Source organism: Lonchura striata, chromosome 4, assembly GCF_050655825.1.
Source record: "Lonchura striata isolate lonStrDom1 chromosome 4, ASM5065582v1, whole genome shotgun sequence".
Lineage (NCBI taxonomy): Eukaryota > Metazoa > Chordata > Aves > Passeriformes > Estrildidae > Lonchura > Lonchura striata.
Window position 1 is genome coordinate 43,240,952 of NC_140706.1, and position 19,419 is coordinate 43,260,370.

The 19,419-nt window shown below is 38.4% G+C and overlaps 1 protein-coding gene across 3 annotated transcripts in view; it reads left to right on the forward strand.

Moving 5' to 3' along the window:
• Window positions 1–19,419, forward strand: part of FBXW7 (F-box and WD repeat domain containing 7) — a 174,800-nt gene that overhangs the window by 29,765 nt on the left and 125,616 nt on the right. The window contains exon 1 of one of the 3 annotated variants that reach the window (XM_085578879.1): window positions 14,200–14,776. The exons of the other annotated variants lie outside the window; for them this stretch is intronic. Coding sequence (XP_085435005.1) covers window positions 14,621–14,776 — 156 coding nt within the window. The 5' untranslated portion in view covers window positions 14,200–14,620. Of the gene's footprint in view, window positions 1–14,199; window positions 14,777–19,419 lie in introns of those variants that run through there. 3 annotated transcript variants of the gene reach the window in all.

The following is a 19,419-nucleotide window of genomic DNA, read 5'->3' on the forward strand; positions in this document are numbered from 1 at the left end:
AGAGACGTTTGTCTTCAGTGGAGCCAAGGGTAGAATAGGGTACAATTATGGGTAAATGCTCTTTGTTCTCTCCAATGTTAAAACTAGTCTGTCATATTTTAGAATCTATGCAGGCTCTTATTTGATCTATGCTACCTAATATGAAGCAGGTTGAACTCAAAACTTTGAATTTTGATCCCACAGGAGATCTAAGCTGTGGAAGGGAGCACAGACACCTCCCATCCTCTCCTTCAACTGCCAGCCAGCAGTGACTAGACTGGCAAAGCTCTTAGCTGCCTTCCTGGAAGACACTGGAGTCATTAGCCCTTGGAAGATAATGAATGAGCCATTTAAAGGGTGCTGCTCTTGATGGGTTTGGCCAAGGGTCACACTCACTTTGGGAATACCTTCCCCTTCTGGCAGCCTCCATGCTTTCATCTGTCCATCAAGACTGACCCTTGTTTGGACCTTTGGTGTACTTATGTTATTTGGTTTGTGAATTGTGTTCATTGTTAACTTTGTCAGCAGTAATACTTTGCAGTAAAAGAAAGGTAACTTAAAACAATGACTTAATAATTTCTAAAAGAGTTTTCATAAAAATCAATTTTTTGATGATTCGACATGTTTAATTAAAAAGGTGCAAAGGTGAAGTTGCCCAGCAAGTCGCCAGTTGTCTCTGGTTTAACTTGACAAGTAGCTTTCTTCTACAAACTTAGTAACTGAATACCCTAATTTTTTCTTCACTCAGTATTCTCAGTGAAAAAATAATGTTTTTTGTTTTTGTTTTTGTTTTTTTTTTAATAGTATATTCTGGGACAGTCAGTTTTTTTTGTTGATGATTAAGTAGTCGTAGTAAGTGCTGATTAATTAGTGTTGTGGTTGGGTTTTTTATTTCTTGGTGTTTTTTTTGGTGTTTTTTTTTTTTTTTTTTTTTTTTGCATCCTCTTTGGAAGCTAGATGCATTTTGAATAGTTAAATGAAACTTTCATTAAACTATTATGCACAGAAGGATCTGAGTATTTTTTAGCAAATTAATTAGATACCAGTTACAAATTGAATTTAGAATTCTGTTCTTTACCACTTCAAACAATACAAATTAGTAACTTCATGTACTTTTTCCCTTTTTTCTTTGGGAATGCACAAGTACATTTCCAGGGGGCTTCTTCATGCATATTACTCCACTTTGTTCCAGAGCTGAACATCATGCAAAATATTCTTCAGCTGTCAAAGTATTTTTGCAAGAGAACACTGCAGCTAGTGATTTAAAATGATAGCCAGCTCTTTGTTTTTAATGCTTGTGAAGAAAGTGCTGCTGCTTGTAGTCTTGTAGTCTTATTCCTTAAATGGCCTTTGGGAGGGTGACGTGCCTCCAGTGAGATGAAGCTGAACATGTGCGTTGCCCTGACACAAAACAGCCTGGCTATTTTGATGGTGGCCACTGCTGTCTGCTTGCAGGGATGGCAGAAGAACTTTTCCAGGATAGCTCAAGGACTAGGCTCATCCTGAGACTGCCTGCTGGAATGGTCTTAATCGAGTGAGAGAGTTAATGATACAATAGGACACCTCTGTCTCTGTTGTGGACTGAGCTGCTTATGAAGGAGTTTCTCAACTGCTGCAACTTACAGCCAGGCATTTTCAAGGTAACCAAGCACCAATTTAGTTTGGGTCAGAAAGCCATTTTTATAATACAGTTTCAGTTGCACAAAATATATGAATATATAATAACATACTTGGAGTTGTCTCTAACTGAAGTTGTGAAGTATATGTTGATTTGCCTGCTACTGTAAGATGATGAAATATTTAGCTGAATATAAACTTCAATAGAAAATGATTCTTATGGGAAAAATTTAAGGGAAATGCTTCCTTAAATTTGTGTGAACTTTTGAACCATAGGAAATGCTAAAATAAAAATAAAAACTTCCAGTTTAAAACTGTGAGGAAGATAGTTTGACATAGCTATGGGCATCGTTTATACCTAGAGGTGATTATACAAAGTTTTCTGCCCCTCAGTGCCCCAATATTTTGGCTAATGGGTTCAATATGTGACTGATTTACATTGCACAAAAATTGCAAACTTTGCATTAAAAATTTGAGTAGAAAAACTAGTGGCTAGGAATATAAACTCAGTGGGAAGCTGAAAAAATATACCTTTCAGATTCCATGGCAAGTGCCTAAAAAACTTCAGCTTATCTGACATGCTCCAAAGATTCTGCTGCTTAGCTAGGGAGGCTAATATTCAGTGTCTTTCATTGCAGAATCCTGGAATGGTTTGTGTTGGAAAAGGCTTTAAAATTACCTAGTTCTGACTTCCCTTACATAGGCTTGAAACCTTCCAGTAGACCAAATTGCTCAAAGCCTCATCCAGCCTCACCTTCACGACTTCCAGGGATGGGGCATCTGCAGGTTCTCTAAGCAGCCTGTGCCATTACCTCACAACACTTACAGTAAAGAGTTTTTCCTAATATCTAATCTTAATGTATTCTTTTTCAGTTTAGAACCAGTGTTCCTTGTCTCTACATGCCCTCATAAAAAATCCCTGTCTAGCTTTCTTGTAGGCCCTCTTTAGGTGCTGGAAGGATGCAATAAGGCCTCCTCAGAGCCCTTCTTTCTTCCAGGCTGAACAACCTCAGCTCTCTCAGCCTGTCCTGAGAGGAGAGGTGCTTCGTCCCTCTGATCATCTTCCTGGATCTCTGGTGACCCTGTTCTAATAGGTCCACAATTCTGCAGAATCCCTGCCCTTGCCCTGCAGCCCATGCTGCTTCTGATGCAGCCTTAGAATACAGTTTTCTGGGTTGCCAAGTGTACATTGGTGAGTCATGTTGACCATCTCCTCAACCAACACCCCCAAATCTTTCTTCTCAGGGCTGCTGTCAACCCATTCTCTGCCCAGCCTGTATTGGTGCTTGGGGTTGCCTTTGCCCTGGTACAGGACCTTGCACTTGGTGTTGTTGAACATGAGGTTCAGATAGCCTCACCTCTCAAGCCTGTCCAGATCCCTTTGGAGTGGCAAAGTGTTGATCACACCACACAGGTTGGTGTTGTCAGTGAACTTGGTGAGGGAGCATTCCGTACCACTGTCCAGATCACCAACAAAGCTGTCAAACAGTGCTGGTCCCAGTTCCAGCCCCTGACGTACCCCACTTATCACTGGTATACACTTAGATGTTGAGCTGTTGACCACAACTTTTTGAGTGCAACCATCCAGACAATTCCCTACCCACTGAGCAGTCCACCTGTCAAATCGATGTTTCTCCAGTTATGAGACAAGGATGTTGTGCTTTGCACCTGTCCCTGCCCTCCCTTTAATCCTGTCCCACATCTTGATCAACTCCTTATCCATCCACAGGCAGAAGTTGATGCACTTCACCTGGCCACTAATATAGAGGGCAGCACCCTTCCTTGTCTACTCCGACTGTCCTTCCTTAAGAGCCTGTATCCTTCCATTCCAGCACTCCAGTCATGAGAGCTATCCCACCACATCTGCATGGTGCCAGTAAGATCACAGTGACCTCTTTTTGTTTATTCCCCATGCTGCCTGCGTTTGACTAGAGGCATTTCAGTTGGGCCCACCATGAAGCCAACTTAATGGCTGAAGTGGCTGGAATTGCCTTGTGGTGCCCTTCAAGTGCTCTCTGACTGACTTGTGATCCCTCTTCAGGCTCTGGACTTTCTTTTGCTGGCATTGACATCACACAGGTATGAATGGGATGAATTGAAGTTCCTCACCCCCAACACTGTTGGTTTAAAGCCCTCCTCTGTGGCTTGGTGAGTCTATGACTGAAGACATGCTTCCCCTTCTCTGACAGATGGACCACATCAGCCCTTGGTAGAACAAGGTTTCTCAAAGCAAGTCCCACGGTCCAGGTAGCTGAGCCCCTGGTGGTGGTACCAGTCCAGGAGCTATTTTGTGATTTTCCAGATTCAACTGGCTCTTTCAAATCCATTTGACTGGGAGGATTGATTATAAAAATCTACCTGTGCTCCAGAGTTCCTGTCACTCTCAGGGCTCTATAATCCTTCATACTTCTCATGTGCTCCTGGTTGTATCATTGGTGTCCATGTGAAACAACAGCAGCAGACAATAGCATTTGTGTATCTTGACAAAGTCATTCCTAGCTAGTGAAACATAGTTTAATATTTTTGTAAAACTGAAATACTGAAGATACATCAATCAGGCTCCAAGACACATCAGTTAAGAACTCCAAGAAAACATGTGAGAGAGCATTTCCTGGTGTCTTGTTGATTTCTGTTTTAGTCACTGAGAAATACAGTATTTGTGTCCAGATTGTAACTAATTTTTCTCATGCCAGTTTGAAAACTTAATGCCTGAGAGTTTTGGGATTACTTGAAATTTCTCTCTTGTGGAATGCATGAGACGCAGGGTGTACTTGCTATCCTGAGGAGTGAACGCAGCAAATTGTAACAGCACTGCAGCTGTGATGGGATAGAAGAGTGAGAGTAAAACCAGGCTTGTTGTGCAGCGAGGGGCAGGAGAGGAAAGAAGAGTAATATCCCTTATTAGACCAGCTAACAAAAAGGGAGGGAGGGAGGGAGTGGAATTTTCTAGTGTATGAATTCTTGGGTATAAATGGAAAATGGTAAATTGATTACATTGATTAATTACATAAAGCATTTAGTTTACTTGAAGTTGATTTAGTTATGGCAATGATCAAACTGTGACTTCACCTTGACTGTGTCCTTTAGCACTATTTACAGTGCTACAACCAATGAAGTGGAATGAGGCTTGGTTTGAATGGAGACTGCACAAATTAATGACAGTTGACTCTTTTTATGTCCTGAAATGTCTTGGTGTCATTGTCACCTTCTCATTCACTGCCAACTAACTAAAAGACGTAAAAAGCGAGTTCCAAACAATGAAGATTAAACCAAGCAATAAAGCATCAGCTGGTCTAACGAGATCCAATGCTATCCTGTAGGTTTTATGTTCTTCATTATCACATTTAAGAAACTGAAGTGGGAATGGGTTGCCTGGGATGCACTGTACGAAGTATATCCCAGCACTGTGTCTTGATCTTGCATTAGGGAGAAAGTAGTTCCTGAAGTTTGAAAACCAGTTAGTAACATATTCTAAAGGTGACTTGTAAATTGGATATTCTGGGACCAAAGATTTCTAGAACTGTAGAGTAATTCAATACTTTGGCTTAATTATAAGAACACAAACTGTTAAATGGCATATAATCAGATGTGAATTTTGTAAGGGTGCTTATTCTCAGTTCTCTTCTTCTCCTGATGGTGGGTCCAGTTGCTGTTCTAATGCAATGGCAACTGTGGACAATTAAATGCCTGGAGTGCTTTAAGTACCACATCAGATCATATCCAGTTCAAGTATCCTCTGAGCAGGGTTTGGAATGTTTATTGCTGTGGCTTCACAGTTTTTGAGTTTTCTTCTCCCAGACAAGCTGTCTGCAGCATGTCAAACCCCTTAGCAACTATTTCTCCTATACTTTGGTTACAGGAAAAGGAAGAAAAGCTACAGCTAGTGTTAGCTGTCTTTTTCTTGCCTGCCTTCAAGAAGAATTGTATCCTTCCTTTCCCATCTGCTCTTAATAATATAATAAGTAAATAACTTAGTCTTTAACTTCCTTACTTTACCCAAGTGCCCTAAACATAATAAGCATTAGTCCAGTTTTATTGACAAGGAAGTAAGGAACACGGCAACAAGTGATGTCATCAATGTAGTATATGACATCCATGGATTTGGTTGTGTTTGATTTCCTGTGGTAAACCTGCTGTTTCAAACAGCAATATTCCCAACCTTCTCCCCTGGCTGTATTCTATCCTCCATGTCACCACCCCCTCTGTAATGTGTGATGAAGTCATGTGCAGCATAGCATACTGATCTAGAGTGGCCATCTTATGAATTGTGGCCTTCTTTTGGGTTTTTTTTTTCTTTTTCCCTGTGTTTTTTATCCAAATCCAGATTTTCTCTGTCTGACTAAATGAAAATCATACCTCTGTATAGAAAGGAGAAGAGTTTGAAACAAGGAATCAATGACTGTAACCTTGCATAAGCAACAAAACTTCTAAAGTTAAAACTGGTGTTAGGCTACAGTTTTTAAGCACTTTAAAGTGGGCAGTGATTGTGAAATAAATTCTGCTGATCAGCTTCTGACTTTTGACTTCTAGAAGTTTTGGAGCATCTGTGCAGTGATCTAGATTTCAGAACTGTTGCAGGATAAAATTAATTATCTCAATAGCATCTAAAATGCTTGTGCAATCTACACAGATTCTTGTGCCAGCACAAGGCCAAAGGTGACATGGGGATGAAACACTTGAGAGGGGAATGAAGTATGTTTTTGAAGCTAGGGTAAGTGGTTTTGCTGTCACTGCCTGTCAGCCTGCAGCAGCCTCAGGAGAATGTCCCTGCCATGAGATCTGACTCTGGGCTGCTCTAGTTTAGTAAAATTCAAGATGTGACTGTAGTGGAAGTTAATGCCCCTGTGCTGGTGTGTGTTTAGCTCCTGTCATTAGGGATGGAGATCTCTTCACTTTTGTGTTCTGGAGCACACTTAAGGCTTGTACTGAAGCATCTGTCCTGCTGTTGTAGCTTGTGTTGTCTAGGTTAAGCTCATGCATGATAATACCTTGATTTTTCTGTGTAGAAAATAGATGGTATGACACAGAGGTAGGGAAAAGCTAATTGTCCTTTTTCTTGGGTCCTGTGAATAAATTGATACATATATTTGATAGTTTAGGAAAGAGAAACTCTTTCCTCAGACCTTTTTGAATCACTCCCTGCTTTTGGCATAGATGAAAGCAATAGAAGGTATATTAAGAGATTCAGTATGTAGCAGTCATAAATACAGAATGTCCTTGTAGGTTGTTCCTTGCTACTCAACCTCAGGATGGGTATTCTATATATTTTTGTGAAAAGATTCTGCACTGCATCTAAATATATGCAGATTTGTTTGTTAGGAGGAGGCTGATGAAAGAGTGTAATTTCTGTTTATCTTGATTTGATTGTACTTTGTATTTTTGTCTATTTCATTCTTAGACATGAAGTTGATTAGTTCCTTTTGTTAAAATGTGGAGTATTCTCAAGGAAATACAGTTTGCAAAATGCCCACTTTCTTTGGCTGATAGCTTTGAATTACCTTAACTTTCTTTTTAACTGGAAGACACAATTCCCTTTCTAGGATTACCAGATTGATGATCTCATATGAAAAAAGTGAACAGGCAAAGTGTTTTTTTCCCCTCTTGCATCAACATTTGTTAATGTTTTCTGCTGTTACGTGTGGCCCCCTTCTGCTATTGAGAAAGCTGACAAGGGCATAGAACATAATTGAGTTGTGATGAACTTGAATCTAAAGTAAAAATAGCTTTTTAAACCTTAAGCCAGTAACTTAACCAACTGGTGTTAAGCTAGCATTTTCCCATGTGATTCACTCATACAGACTGTATTAAATGTAGCTATGGGTAAAGCTGTGCAGAAAGATTTGGACCATGACTTCCAAAGGGTCAATGAAAATGCACTTGGCAGTGAATAGCCACTTCAGAGTATTGCAAAAGGCAATATTTATGGTAAATATTTTGCTTTAGTGTAAGCCTGCAGGTGGGGCTAGAGTTGAGAAATGGGGAAAAATATTTGTTATTTGATAATGGTTATGTTAATGTTCTTAGCTTTTATTTGAAGTAGCCGGTCTTCTCTGAGTTTTTTATGTCTCAAGCACAATAAAGGCCAATCCACTAGTTTCATGCAGCCTGAAGAGGATAGAGGATTAGAATAGCTTCATTGTTGTGTTTCTTGATTTAACGTGAAACATAGTGGAAATGCTGATCTTTGTAAGCCTCCTGTCCTCTCTTGAACTTTGAAATTGACTTGTAAGGTTTCCTATTTGAAATATTCCTACTGGTTAATCAAAATGGAAGGTCTTCTATATTTCACACCCTGACATGGATAATTTCTATCTCTCTTGCTTTTGGTGTATTATTTTTTGCTTGTTTTGTCATTTTCAAAAAATGTTGCTGAAAAACTGAGTTTCATAAAGCTAGCCTCTATCTGTAGCTCTATGAAGACCTAGATTATGAATGAGAGTAAGTTGCATTTTTAGAAGAATCTGTTCATTCTGAATATTGCTTGAAATGACAGTGAACAAAAAGAATTGCAGGTCTTGCTTTATTGTGTGATTTGACATGATAATTTGTGCATCAAATGGTTGACTGTTTTGCCACAGATTGGTTCTTGTGTTTGTTTTTCCTGTTCTTCCTAGAACTACACCTTGCTGGATGATGTGGTATTTTTTCTAGTAACAGGGAAAGGAGTGTGGTCACACCTTCCTTGTCATTTAGCATGACCCACCTGTGAAGAGGCAGTGGAGTGAGTCTGCTGATATTCTGTACACATCAGCCTTTTGTGACACGTAAGATTAAGTCCCTGTTACTTCTCATCCCTCCCCATTTGCCCCAGGGAAGCAAGGGCAAATGTCAGATGCAAAGGCGGGGCAATGTTACTTCTGGCAATGCTACATGAAGGGTTTGAAAGACACCATTTAAGATTCATCTTTCAGCCTCACCAGGCCAGCAGCATTCTCTTCTAAGGGTGTAGCAGGAGTTGCCTGATTGTTATTCTGTGCTGTTTGAGGAAAACTTACCGTCCTGACAGATGTGACAGTGTGTCTGCATTGAGAAGCTGATTGTCCTCATACTTGTTTCCATCAGTAGTAATGGAAGTGGGTGGCTCTGAAATTTGCAATCAGATGCCAAGCTAATTGTTTCCTCTTGATATTTATTGCAGGCTAAGGTGTTGTAGCAGCATCCCTCTTTCCATAAGATGTCAGTTTTCTTTTACAGTATTGTGGGATTTTGTTTCACTGCTGTTGCTTGAAAAAGGGCAACTCTCATAAGTAAGACACCTTAAAAAAGAAGTACCAAGCATAAATTGATAGTGTTTCCTTCTTAAATAAGCAGCTAGCCTGAAACAAGAGCTCTGAAGGAAAGAAACATTCAGTGCTTGCCCTGAGGGTTACCTCTGAGGAAAAGTCACTATTTCAACACTTGGTTGTAATCTGGAAATCAGATAAATGCTTATCCTGAATTCTTTCCCAAAACTCTAAAGGAGGAAAATCACCATCAGTTAAAAATAGGCACATGGGGATATGTTCAATGACTTTTAATACTTAAGATCTAATATTTTCAGTATACTGAATATGTGCAGGTAGTATATGGTGGTATGAATTTATTCTTTACTTGAAGGATTGCTGAGTTTTTGTATTCAATTAGTTTATAATCTCCAGCTTTTTTCAGTGCTGTGTAGAAAACTGTCTTTTATATGTAGATTTTATGGACGTGGCAAGAAGAGAACGAAAAGTAGCGACTACTTACTCAGCTGTAAATCCATTCCTGGAGGAGAGGAACAGCCCTGTGCAGATGTCCCTGTATTTAGCTGTAAGAACTCCATACATAATTGGGTGTGAAGGGTTACTGCTGCCTGTATTCATGACTCAAGTGTAGGCTTCCTATCCAATGCCAGGAACCACATGTCTATCAACAGCACCACTCAGGCTAAGTGATTTTAGCTCCCAAGCCAAATGATGAATTCTGTTGTTGTTAAGCCCACTAGAAAAGGCATTCAGAAATCTGCCGCTGGATCATCTCCTCCTCTCCCAGGAGACGACCTCACAAGCCCCACACTGATTGCCCTCATTAGACTGAACTCACTGTGTGAGCTAAATCTTTTGTTGTCTCACATAGCTGGAAGATGGTAGAAAGGACTTCCTCATGTTTTAGCAGGTGCTGGGAATTGTTAAAGGGCTGTGATTTTTTTACTTAGATAGTCAGACCAGATGAAAAGGTAAATACAATTCATCTGGAAAGCCAAGTTAGGGAAGTTAGCAAGAGAGGCAAGACCAGGGGTCAGAGGAATTAGTCATCAAAAAAATGTTGGTGATGCTGTGGGTTTGGTTTTGGGTTTTTCTCTTACTCATTTCCTTGCTTGCCTGCAATAAACGCAACTGAACACATGGAGTGAGAAAGACTTTGTTAGAAAACTTGTTGTCAACGAAGGAGTTCAGGTGCGAGATGGGGGCCTTAGGAGGTGTAGCCACTGTTTGTCCAGCATAAGCTTTTACAAATTGGAACGAAGGGTTGTCTTTTTCAATGCTTTCATTGATTTTTTTTTTTATTTTATTTCTTTTGTGCAAGATAGGAAAGAATGAGCCTGAGTTTGATTACCCATTCATCTCTCCCCAAAAAGAAGGAAGGGGCCTTGAGAAAAGCTGATGAAGCCGAAAATCACCACTTCTGTCATGTTATGTCTTGGGTGGACTTGGACATGCCTTCTTACATCTTTCCTGTAACTGCTTTGAAATCTGTCTGCAACAGGGGCAGTGTACTTGTCTATTGTGGTGGTGGTTTTTAAATTTGTTTTGTTTTATTATCTCTGACATGAGAACTCAAATACCCAAAGACCATTTTCAGATCTTTAAGTTGCAATATTGAGAGCTCAGCAGATGGTGTAATTTTTAAAGCAATTTTCTGCTTCTCCCAATGTAGGATTTCAAAGTTTTTATTACGAGGAGCAAACCTTAGATTAGAAGCTATTTTATCTTTTACCTGTATACCTATTGTACTGGTGTATGAAAGGAGACTTAGTTATTTTATACGTACCAATAATGCAGCTTTTGGATTATGAAGTAAAATATAGCTTAGGTTGAGTTGATAGAGCTACAAGTTCTTCTATTATCTTAATTAGATTTGTACAATTTAATTCAGATTGCTGTCATCTCCCTTTCAAGAAGCCTACATTCTGATCTTGTGGTAATTTTTTACTATGCACAAATATCTTCTGACTGTATTAAAAGCTAGGTATGTATTGAAAGCAGCTTAAAAAAAAAAAAAAGAAACAATTTGAGCATTACTTTGAGAAGATCCATTCATTTGAAGGATGCATAAAACCAACCCTTTCCTTGGCCAGGTATTAAAAAGGGGATTGCTGTACATGTTGGATTTATTTTCCAAGGCAATGGAACTTTAAGCAGACGGATCAGGAGAGCTGGCCATGTTGTGTGGCAAGCTCCAGGGTCTCTGGTGCTTCCAGCTATCTTTTGGAGAGTTGCCTTAAAACTCTTTTGGCTATTGTGAAAAGTATCTTCCATCCTACTAAGCCCATTGAAGTTTTAGATTCTCTTGCATTCTCTTGCTTCTGCCTAAATATGTAACAAATAAACCTGTTTTTTCAGTTTGAGCATCTTATTATGTATCAGGTTGTGTGTTGAGAACTTTGCAATAAGTTTAGATATTTAAACTTTACAATGTCTTGTATATAATATAGTGATTTTATCCTAATTGTTACTAATCACAGGCTACTTTCCACCAGTTCAAAGCTGTATGTGTTTGATTATTTGTTCACTAACTATATTTCATAATTTATGTATTGTTTCTATATGTATGTCTATTCTGCACTTTTTTTTAGTTGGTACTTACACTTTTTGTAGTGTACTGCTTTTTCCACTCTGTCCAAGTCATATTTCATCAGCACTTAAGAGTGTGTCTGGCTGCTTGCCTATTGAGATTTTACATACAGGAGAGCATGGCCTTAGCTTAGCATAAAATCATGGCTCCTTTGCTTTTTTTTTTTTTTTTTAAGAGAAACACTCTGTGGCTTGTGATGAAGAATATTGCATGAAAGATACTTTAGCATGATAAATGTTTCTTTAAAACCATAAGCAGTCCTTCTCTGTTTTGAAGTTTGGACTTGACCAAGTTTGTGCAAGTCATGAGAGCTAAGATAATGATGAAAATTGCTGGTATTCTGAAAGGTAACCACAGTTCTGAGGATGTTCTCTGTCCTGTCAATGCATATTATAAAGAACATGATACATTTATTACTTTGGTTAGAGACAGGGATGTAATAAAAAGATTAATAGAAAGCAATTTTCATTTCAGGTGAAACACAGGGAATAAAGTTCTGTTGAATGTTTTGTTGATCAGGCACAAGAAAAATTAGATTAAAAAATAAAGTGGTAACACCAATGTAAAATTTAAGCAAATCTGTCTTCATGTTTTAAGTGGCACTATAGGATGTTTTTGATGTTTTTGTTTTTCCATTAACTATGTCACTATGAGTAGGACTTCATTTCTTCTGTCCATAGATTAAAACACACCCTCCCCCCACTAAAATTACTTTGATATTCTTAAAAATATTAATTTATGTTGCAGATACTTCTTCTATGAAGCTGTGGCTGTCAGTCACTGGCTCTATCTGCATGCACCAGGGGATCAATAGTACATTAAGGAAGCTGACTTGAGGAGAGGAAAGATTCATAAATAATAAATAGCAGGCTGCACTGCTGGTGCTTCATCTCTACACAGAGTAATACAAATTCAAGTGAAGTACCCTTGTACTTCCTAACCCTATTAGGCTTGAAATCATTATCCCAAATATTGATGCTTTCCTTTAGTCTGTTTCTTGTTAAGAATTATGTCCGTGTAATCCTTAACTGCAAGCTGCCAAAGGAAGGAGGCTAGTCTATATATCAGAAATACAGGTACAGTAGGAACACTTGCATAAGAACTGATTTTAGTCTACTGAGAGACCAGGACTTGAGGATGGGGAGGGCTTTTTCAGCATTTTCTTAGTACTGTAAACAATAGATGGTTCTGTAAAGAGATTTTTGTGGTATGCAGGACATGTGAAGTGTTGAGCATTGGAGCATGATCCTTGCACTTTAAATCTGTGTATTAATTTTTTCATTAGCTCTCTCTGCTTTCACATCCTGCACATTGCTGGCAAGCATGCATCAGCAGTAAGACTTTATTCAGTAATGTGTCTGAGATATCTCTGAAATGTGGCTGGTCAGAGCTATAGCTGCTCCTTTTGGAAGTTGGTTGCTTTTAAGACATTTAAGTAATTTCACCAGATATTACTTTAAATGTTCTATATAATGTGCTCTTTCGATGAATAGCCATGTAGAATCAGCACGGGAAGAGCAAAGTCCTTGGCAATGCCAGCTCAATTGCATCTGCAGATGAGGATTTAAAATTCTATGCAGCAGACAGTACCTCCAGCAGGCGAGTAAAAGATTACTGCATTATTTTGCTTGTTTGCATCTGTAGTCTTTATCTATGGAAGGGGTTTTTTTTGCTATTCAATTTGTTGTGCATGCTTGTATATAGATATACTGGAAATCGATTTAATGGGAACATAAATATAAAAAGGGCAGAGCAAGGTGAAGGGAGAGGCTCAGTTCAGCTTTAAACCAAAGAAAAGGAGGGAGGAAGAGAGAGAATAAAGGGAAGGGGAGGGAGCAGAAGAGAAATTAAGGCTTCAATGCATTGTGAAACAGAAGTTTTTTTCAGCTGCTTTTACATCACTTGTATTTTTCTTAACCTTTTGCTAAAAAGGATGCTATTGAACAAGCACTGATAGTTCTATAAATGTAAGTGACAATTATTTCAAGTCAGATTATCCCATAATCAGTTTAACCAGTTGTGTTAATGTGAGACTTTCTACTTTAAGGAATAGTATTGCATACCATACCATCTTAAAACAATTAAAATGAGCTTTTTACAGGATTGTTTGCATTTTTTCCCTGTGAAAATACAAAAGTATATACTTACTGCATCATTAAGTCTTGTAAAAAAAGAAAATGTTTCCAGTAGTAAGATATTTTGTGTGTTAAATTGGGAGGATATTCAATGTTGTATTTTGAGCAGAATATACTTTCTTTTAAAGGTTAGGAGACCTGTTTATGTCTCACTACTCATTTGAATTAGTTTTGCAATTTTTGTTTTTCTCGGAGCAAAGAGCTCCTTTAAGACTTTGTTAAAACTGCTTACACGATCTGCCTCTAACTTGCTTTGAGATTTGGTTGTGGTACCTTTGGACATTCTACTGCAAATCCTTTTATGCTTCTTTCTTCCTGGGTTCAAATTTATGTTGACTTTTCCTGATGCTCTCACTCGTAGCTTTGTAGCAGCCATTCTTATTTCAGGATCTGGTAGACCTGGATAGCATTTCTCTCATGCATTCTGACTTTCCAAGAAGACTTTTCCCCCATTTCCCAGATGCTTCAGCAGTCAGTCTGAGAGTGCAGCAGTGAAACATCGTCATTCCCCTGTGCAATTGGAAGGTCCTTTTCCTTTTCCAGCAGAGGCGTTTGGGCAGGTTGGCAGCCCCAGAGGTGTGCAGGCAGCACCTGCCGCGTGCCGTGGGCGGCGGGTCCGTGGGCCAGCGCGTGGGTGGGGCGTGCGGCTCTGGGCTGGCACAGCCTCCCCTGGCCACGGCCCAGGCTGGGGAGGCTGCGCTGCTGGGGAGGGCAAACAGACTGAAGTGACAACAGCCAGAGAAGGAGTAGTCAGAAAGCAGTTTTGAGAGACTGCCATCCCTGAATTTGCTCCTCTGTTAGACAGCTGTCTGTCTTTTTGAAGCAGCTTACTTTGTGAAGAGGAGTAGAGGGAAAAGCGGACACGTTTTTTAAATGCAAGGTATTACTTGCTGATGAGACTGGCTGACTTTTTTATGAGAAACAGTCTTCTTTTTTTTTTTTCTTTTTGTTTTTTCTTCCCTCTCTGTTTAGCAGTCTTAATTTCAGCCAGGGAGCTGCAGAATGAGGCATCTAGCCAATTTTGAGTGTTTATGGGACAGTACTGGTCCCAGTTTCTTTAAGAATAAACTCGTCTGATGAGCAAGTCAATGTGTGGCTGTGGCTGCAGCATTATTTCTTCTTTAATGAAGAGGCTTGGCTGTTCGACCTGCTGCTCTCATCTTCTGTCTTGCAGTCATACATCAGAGCAGTTGCAGAGACTATCCATTGAATGTCTCAATCAGCCGAGGAAGGTAATTATATTTTTAATTTTAACTATACCATTAAAAGGATGCTGTATAATTTACATTTACGTGATAAAAAGACAAATTTTAGATATTTTTGACAGTTTTCTTGACCTTGAGTGGCTATCCAATATCATTTTGCCATTATCAGGTTGTGTAGCAATAGAAATGTGCTGCAGTAATTGATTTTGTAATAGGATCAGGTGATTTACTGGATGCACTGACAACCACTTGCTTGCTTGTTCTGAAACGTGGAGCACTCTAATGGATGTTTTGATTGCAGCTTCGAGTTGCTCTAAAACTGCTAGATGCTCAAAGATGTAACATCTCATTTGTCAGCCTATCCCCTTTCCTGATGGCCACTTAGAATACATTAACACATGTGCTTTATGCATTCCCTGAGAGTTTGGTCCATGCTAAACGTGGTCCAAGTTGATGCTTAGAAAAGAGTATAGAGTATAGTTTTTTATGGGTTGCTATTAAATGTTGGGGTTTTTTTTATGTTAATATGTTATGCTTTGGAAGTAGAAATCTGGCTCTAATTAGAAAACAAACCAAACTGAACTAAACGAAACCCATTCCATATCAGAATATGGATTTTACTGTAGAAAAAGCCATTAGGAACTGTGATCCAGTGAATTAAATTGGGGAGCTTGATTGGATCTACTTTTTTGAATCAATCTGTTTTAGGCTGATGAAATGTTAAACTTTAAGAGCTTTTAAGTTACCTAGTACACTGTTCCCCTGCAGATTAATTAGAGTGCAGTGTAAGTGCAAAGTGTGCTACAGTGATTATTAATAGTTTGTATATAGTTATTTTCACTTTCAAAAAAGTTGTCTTTATCTGTTATTGTGAAAGAATAAACATGACCTTTTGAGTTCATTGTTATTTGCCATATCATATAGTAATGAAAACTTACATACAAAAATCCCCATTGAGGTATTAAATGGCTTTTCATTTTTGTTATACCCATTTTGGAGTGAAAACTGATAGGGAAAATATTACATCAGGAAGTAGAAAATTCTCATAGGGACCTCAAAGCAAAAAACAGTCAGAAAATAAGCTCAGTAGGCTGAAGTGTAAGGGATGACACTTGCTTTGGCTGGAGGACATCAGTATGCAGTGTACCATAGGAGGTTGAGTAACTAATAGCTGGGACCAAACATGGAACAATTTCTTAGCTGATTGTATATACAGTGATTTCATTGGCCTGAAGTAAATCAAGGTGGCTGAATTAGAAATTGTTGAACATGATTATAATTAAACTGGAGAGCTCCTTCAGCCAATTCTCACTTGATAAAATACAGTGAGCAAGAAACATATGATTTAAACCAATTGATTTAAATTTTATATTCCATTTATACCTCAATGATGGTAACCAAAAGAAAAATTATTCTCACTCATTTATTTTATTACATCTGTTTATTTATAAGGAGAATATACTACTATTCCCATGCTTGCTCCAGTTGTGTATGGCTTGACATTCATATGCTTCTTGGCCATTTGATCTGGGCTTGTATATATGGCTTTTTTTGCATTTGTTTTTGTCTGTTTTTTTTTAACATTGTGAAATGAGCATGAGTCCCTTTGCAGAAATATGTTTATATCTCACCAGCTTACACATGTAATTCCTATCCTTACACACCCGGATTCCTATTTCTCCAGAGTATAAGATGTTTTTTCAGTTGGAAAGAACTGGTCATTGTATTGGAATAGTAGAATGAACGCAAGTGTGTTTTTTGAACCTGAAGAGTAGTAGTATTCAAAGGTGTTGATGAGCTAGAGTTGCAGGATCTACTTAGTGATTATTGTGTTCAGTGATTTGACTTTTAAAAAGATGCATGTGAAGGCAACATTCTCACAGTGTTTCAGCTATTTGTTTTAAATTGTCTTAACAGGCAGTGGGAAACACAGCTATTAGTTTAAGGGAGGGAATAATTAAAAATCACTTCCATTTGAAGACGTTAACTTGATGAGAAAAATAAGCTTAAATAGATTGCTTTTACTTTGCTTTTATTTTTATGCATCTTTTCCAAGATTAGTTTACACTACATGGAAATTTTGCAACCATAATGTTGTGTATCATAAAAGTATTTGCAAGAGAGTTGATGTGATCTGCTGTGTTCTGAATTCTAAACATGATGATAAATAGGTAGTGGATTGAGTTCTGAAGTTCAAGAGAAAAACTTTGTGAGTCAGTGACAAGAGTAGTTGAAAAGAATTACATTTTTCAGAGAAGGTGGCAAATAAGCTTTTTTTTTGTAAAATAATGTTTTATGTGCAAACTTGCGCTTGAAAACATACAAGTGTGTGAAACTATAACTAGGGCAGGGAAAAGGGCTTTTCTATGGAGAGTGAAATGTTTCTGAAATGGCAGTGAATAATATGTGCTGCAGATACTGTTGCACTAGTAGAACAGAAGAAGTAACAGAGCTAATTGAATAGCAGTATCAGAAGTGTTGAAGTTGTATTTAGCAGTTTGAGTTCAACTGGAGACTCACCAAAATGCCTGTGGCACATGTTGGTGACCCTTGGGTGACACAGTCCAAGGTGTCCCTGCCCGTGGCCACCCTCTGTGTCCCCTGTGTTGTCTCCTAGCTCCCACCCCACAGTTGCGTGGGGTGGTGGGGTGGGATGGGGCAGCTGGTCCTTTTGTGCAGCAGTAGTGTCATTTCAGGTCCTGGCACCTCCTGGTGCTCTGGTGCTTAAATAACAAAAGGCATCACTTAGCCAGATTTAAAATGAGTGTTCCTGTCTTATTATTCAGCCAGAACATATTGGTAGTGGTAGCCACTAGCTAGCTAGCCCTGAGCAGGAATTGTTTTCTAAAGAAATTGTCATGAGAATGAGACTTTGAGCATGTGAGACATAAAGGTAGACATTGTAGTAAAGTGGTGTATTAAACCCACGAATCTTAAATGATGCATTCACTGTTGAAAATTAACCTTGGTAATTAGGTCTCAATATTTGCCAAAATTGGTTTAATTGTGTGGGCCATCTAGTGAGATGATTTTGTAGACTTAAAATATTGTATATTTAAAGTGTCTCCCAAGGTGTAAGCAAAAGGAATCTTCAAACAAATTACATGCCTTTATTGGAAAAAACCCAAAACCAACCAAAAACTTTAAAAAATTATTGAGAGAGTGATATAAGTTTTATAAAAATGGATGCTTCTTACTTTTTACCTGTTTTAACAGAACTCTTGGAGGTGTTTCCCAGAGAAATACTAGATAAAGTGATGTCTCCTGGAATATTTTTCAGCAGTCTAGCTTAATTTGATTTTCCTGAAATATATAGTGCTAGGTTTTTGTGTGCATGTGCTGTTCTGCATAACCATACCGGCTTCTGTGGGATCCAGAACTATTACTGATTGGTAACTAGCATTCACAAGAGAAGAAACCCTATACTTATATTTACTCATCTCCTTCCAAAAATATAGTGAAAAGTCTTGCTGGTTTTGAATGCCCGTGTAGTTATAGACAAAAGATAATGATCTTCTAAACTGGTTTTCTCACTCTGCCTGACCTTCCAGATCAGCTGAGGGCTTCTGTGTCTGATTTCTTAATGAGGAATTGACCAGATTGATTAATAGCTTCCCTTCTTCCACTCCAGGTGATTTCAGTAGGAACACATGTAGGTCACTGGCAATGGCAGATTGTTTTAAACCTAACTTGAATTAAGTCCAGTACAAAATAACGGGACTGTGAAAATGGATGCATGACATACCTTGCACTTCAAAATTTGTCGCTCTTGTTTTATAGGAGTACCTGCCTATTTTATAAGAGTGTAGATGTCTGTATTCTTGCATGTAAAGCTCTCATCTTAAACTAAGAAAATACTAATAATGGAAAGGAATATTTAAAAAAGGAGTACTGAATGAAGACTTGAGAACACTAAAGGGTGGATACTAAGGGTTGAAGCAGTAAATTATAAGGAACTAGAAACAGGCAGGTGTTCTATTGGAAGGTGGAAAACCTTGCTGTAAGCCACTTTTTTATTATCTATGTATGTATGAATCTTGCACAGCTGCTAATCACTGATTTTGTTTTACTTCTGCAGATAACATGCAGTGTGTGTGCATTTCTACACATGAATGAGTGTTACATTTGGGATTTGTGTTTTTTGGTTTGTTTCATGCTGCCCTCCAAATTAGTATCATTAGAAATTTATTATGGGATCTGAAAGTCACGCTTCATTCTCTAAGAAATAAAATTTGTGATCTTAATTCTGCATTTTAGTTCTAATGTGTCTAAAGGGAACCTGATAACTCCCACATAGCTAAATTTAGCTCTGCTAAGAATAATGTTTAAACCCCCCCCCCCCCAAAAAAAAAAAAAAATCAAAGTATTCTTTTAGTAGAATGAAAAGAAAATACCAATCTAGATATATCCAATAAGAAAAAGGAACAGTTAGGTCTTGTTAGGTCTTTTTAGGTCAAATCCTTAAGTAAATTTAAAGTTAATTCTTCTGGGAAATAGATTTTCATCTTTAAATGTTGTATTGTACAGATGCTGAAGACTGAAAGTTCCTGTTTCCTGTGGAGATACCTCGTTTCCCTATCTTGTGTATAGCACAGCAAAAGCAAGGATCAAGTTATGAAGTATTTCAACTAGGCAAGCAGATATGTCTTTTTTGAAGCTTATTGGGTTGT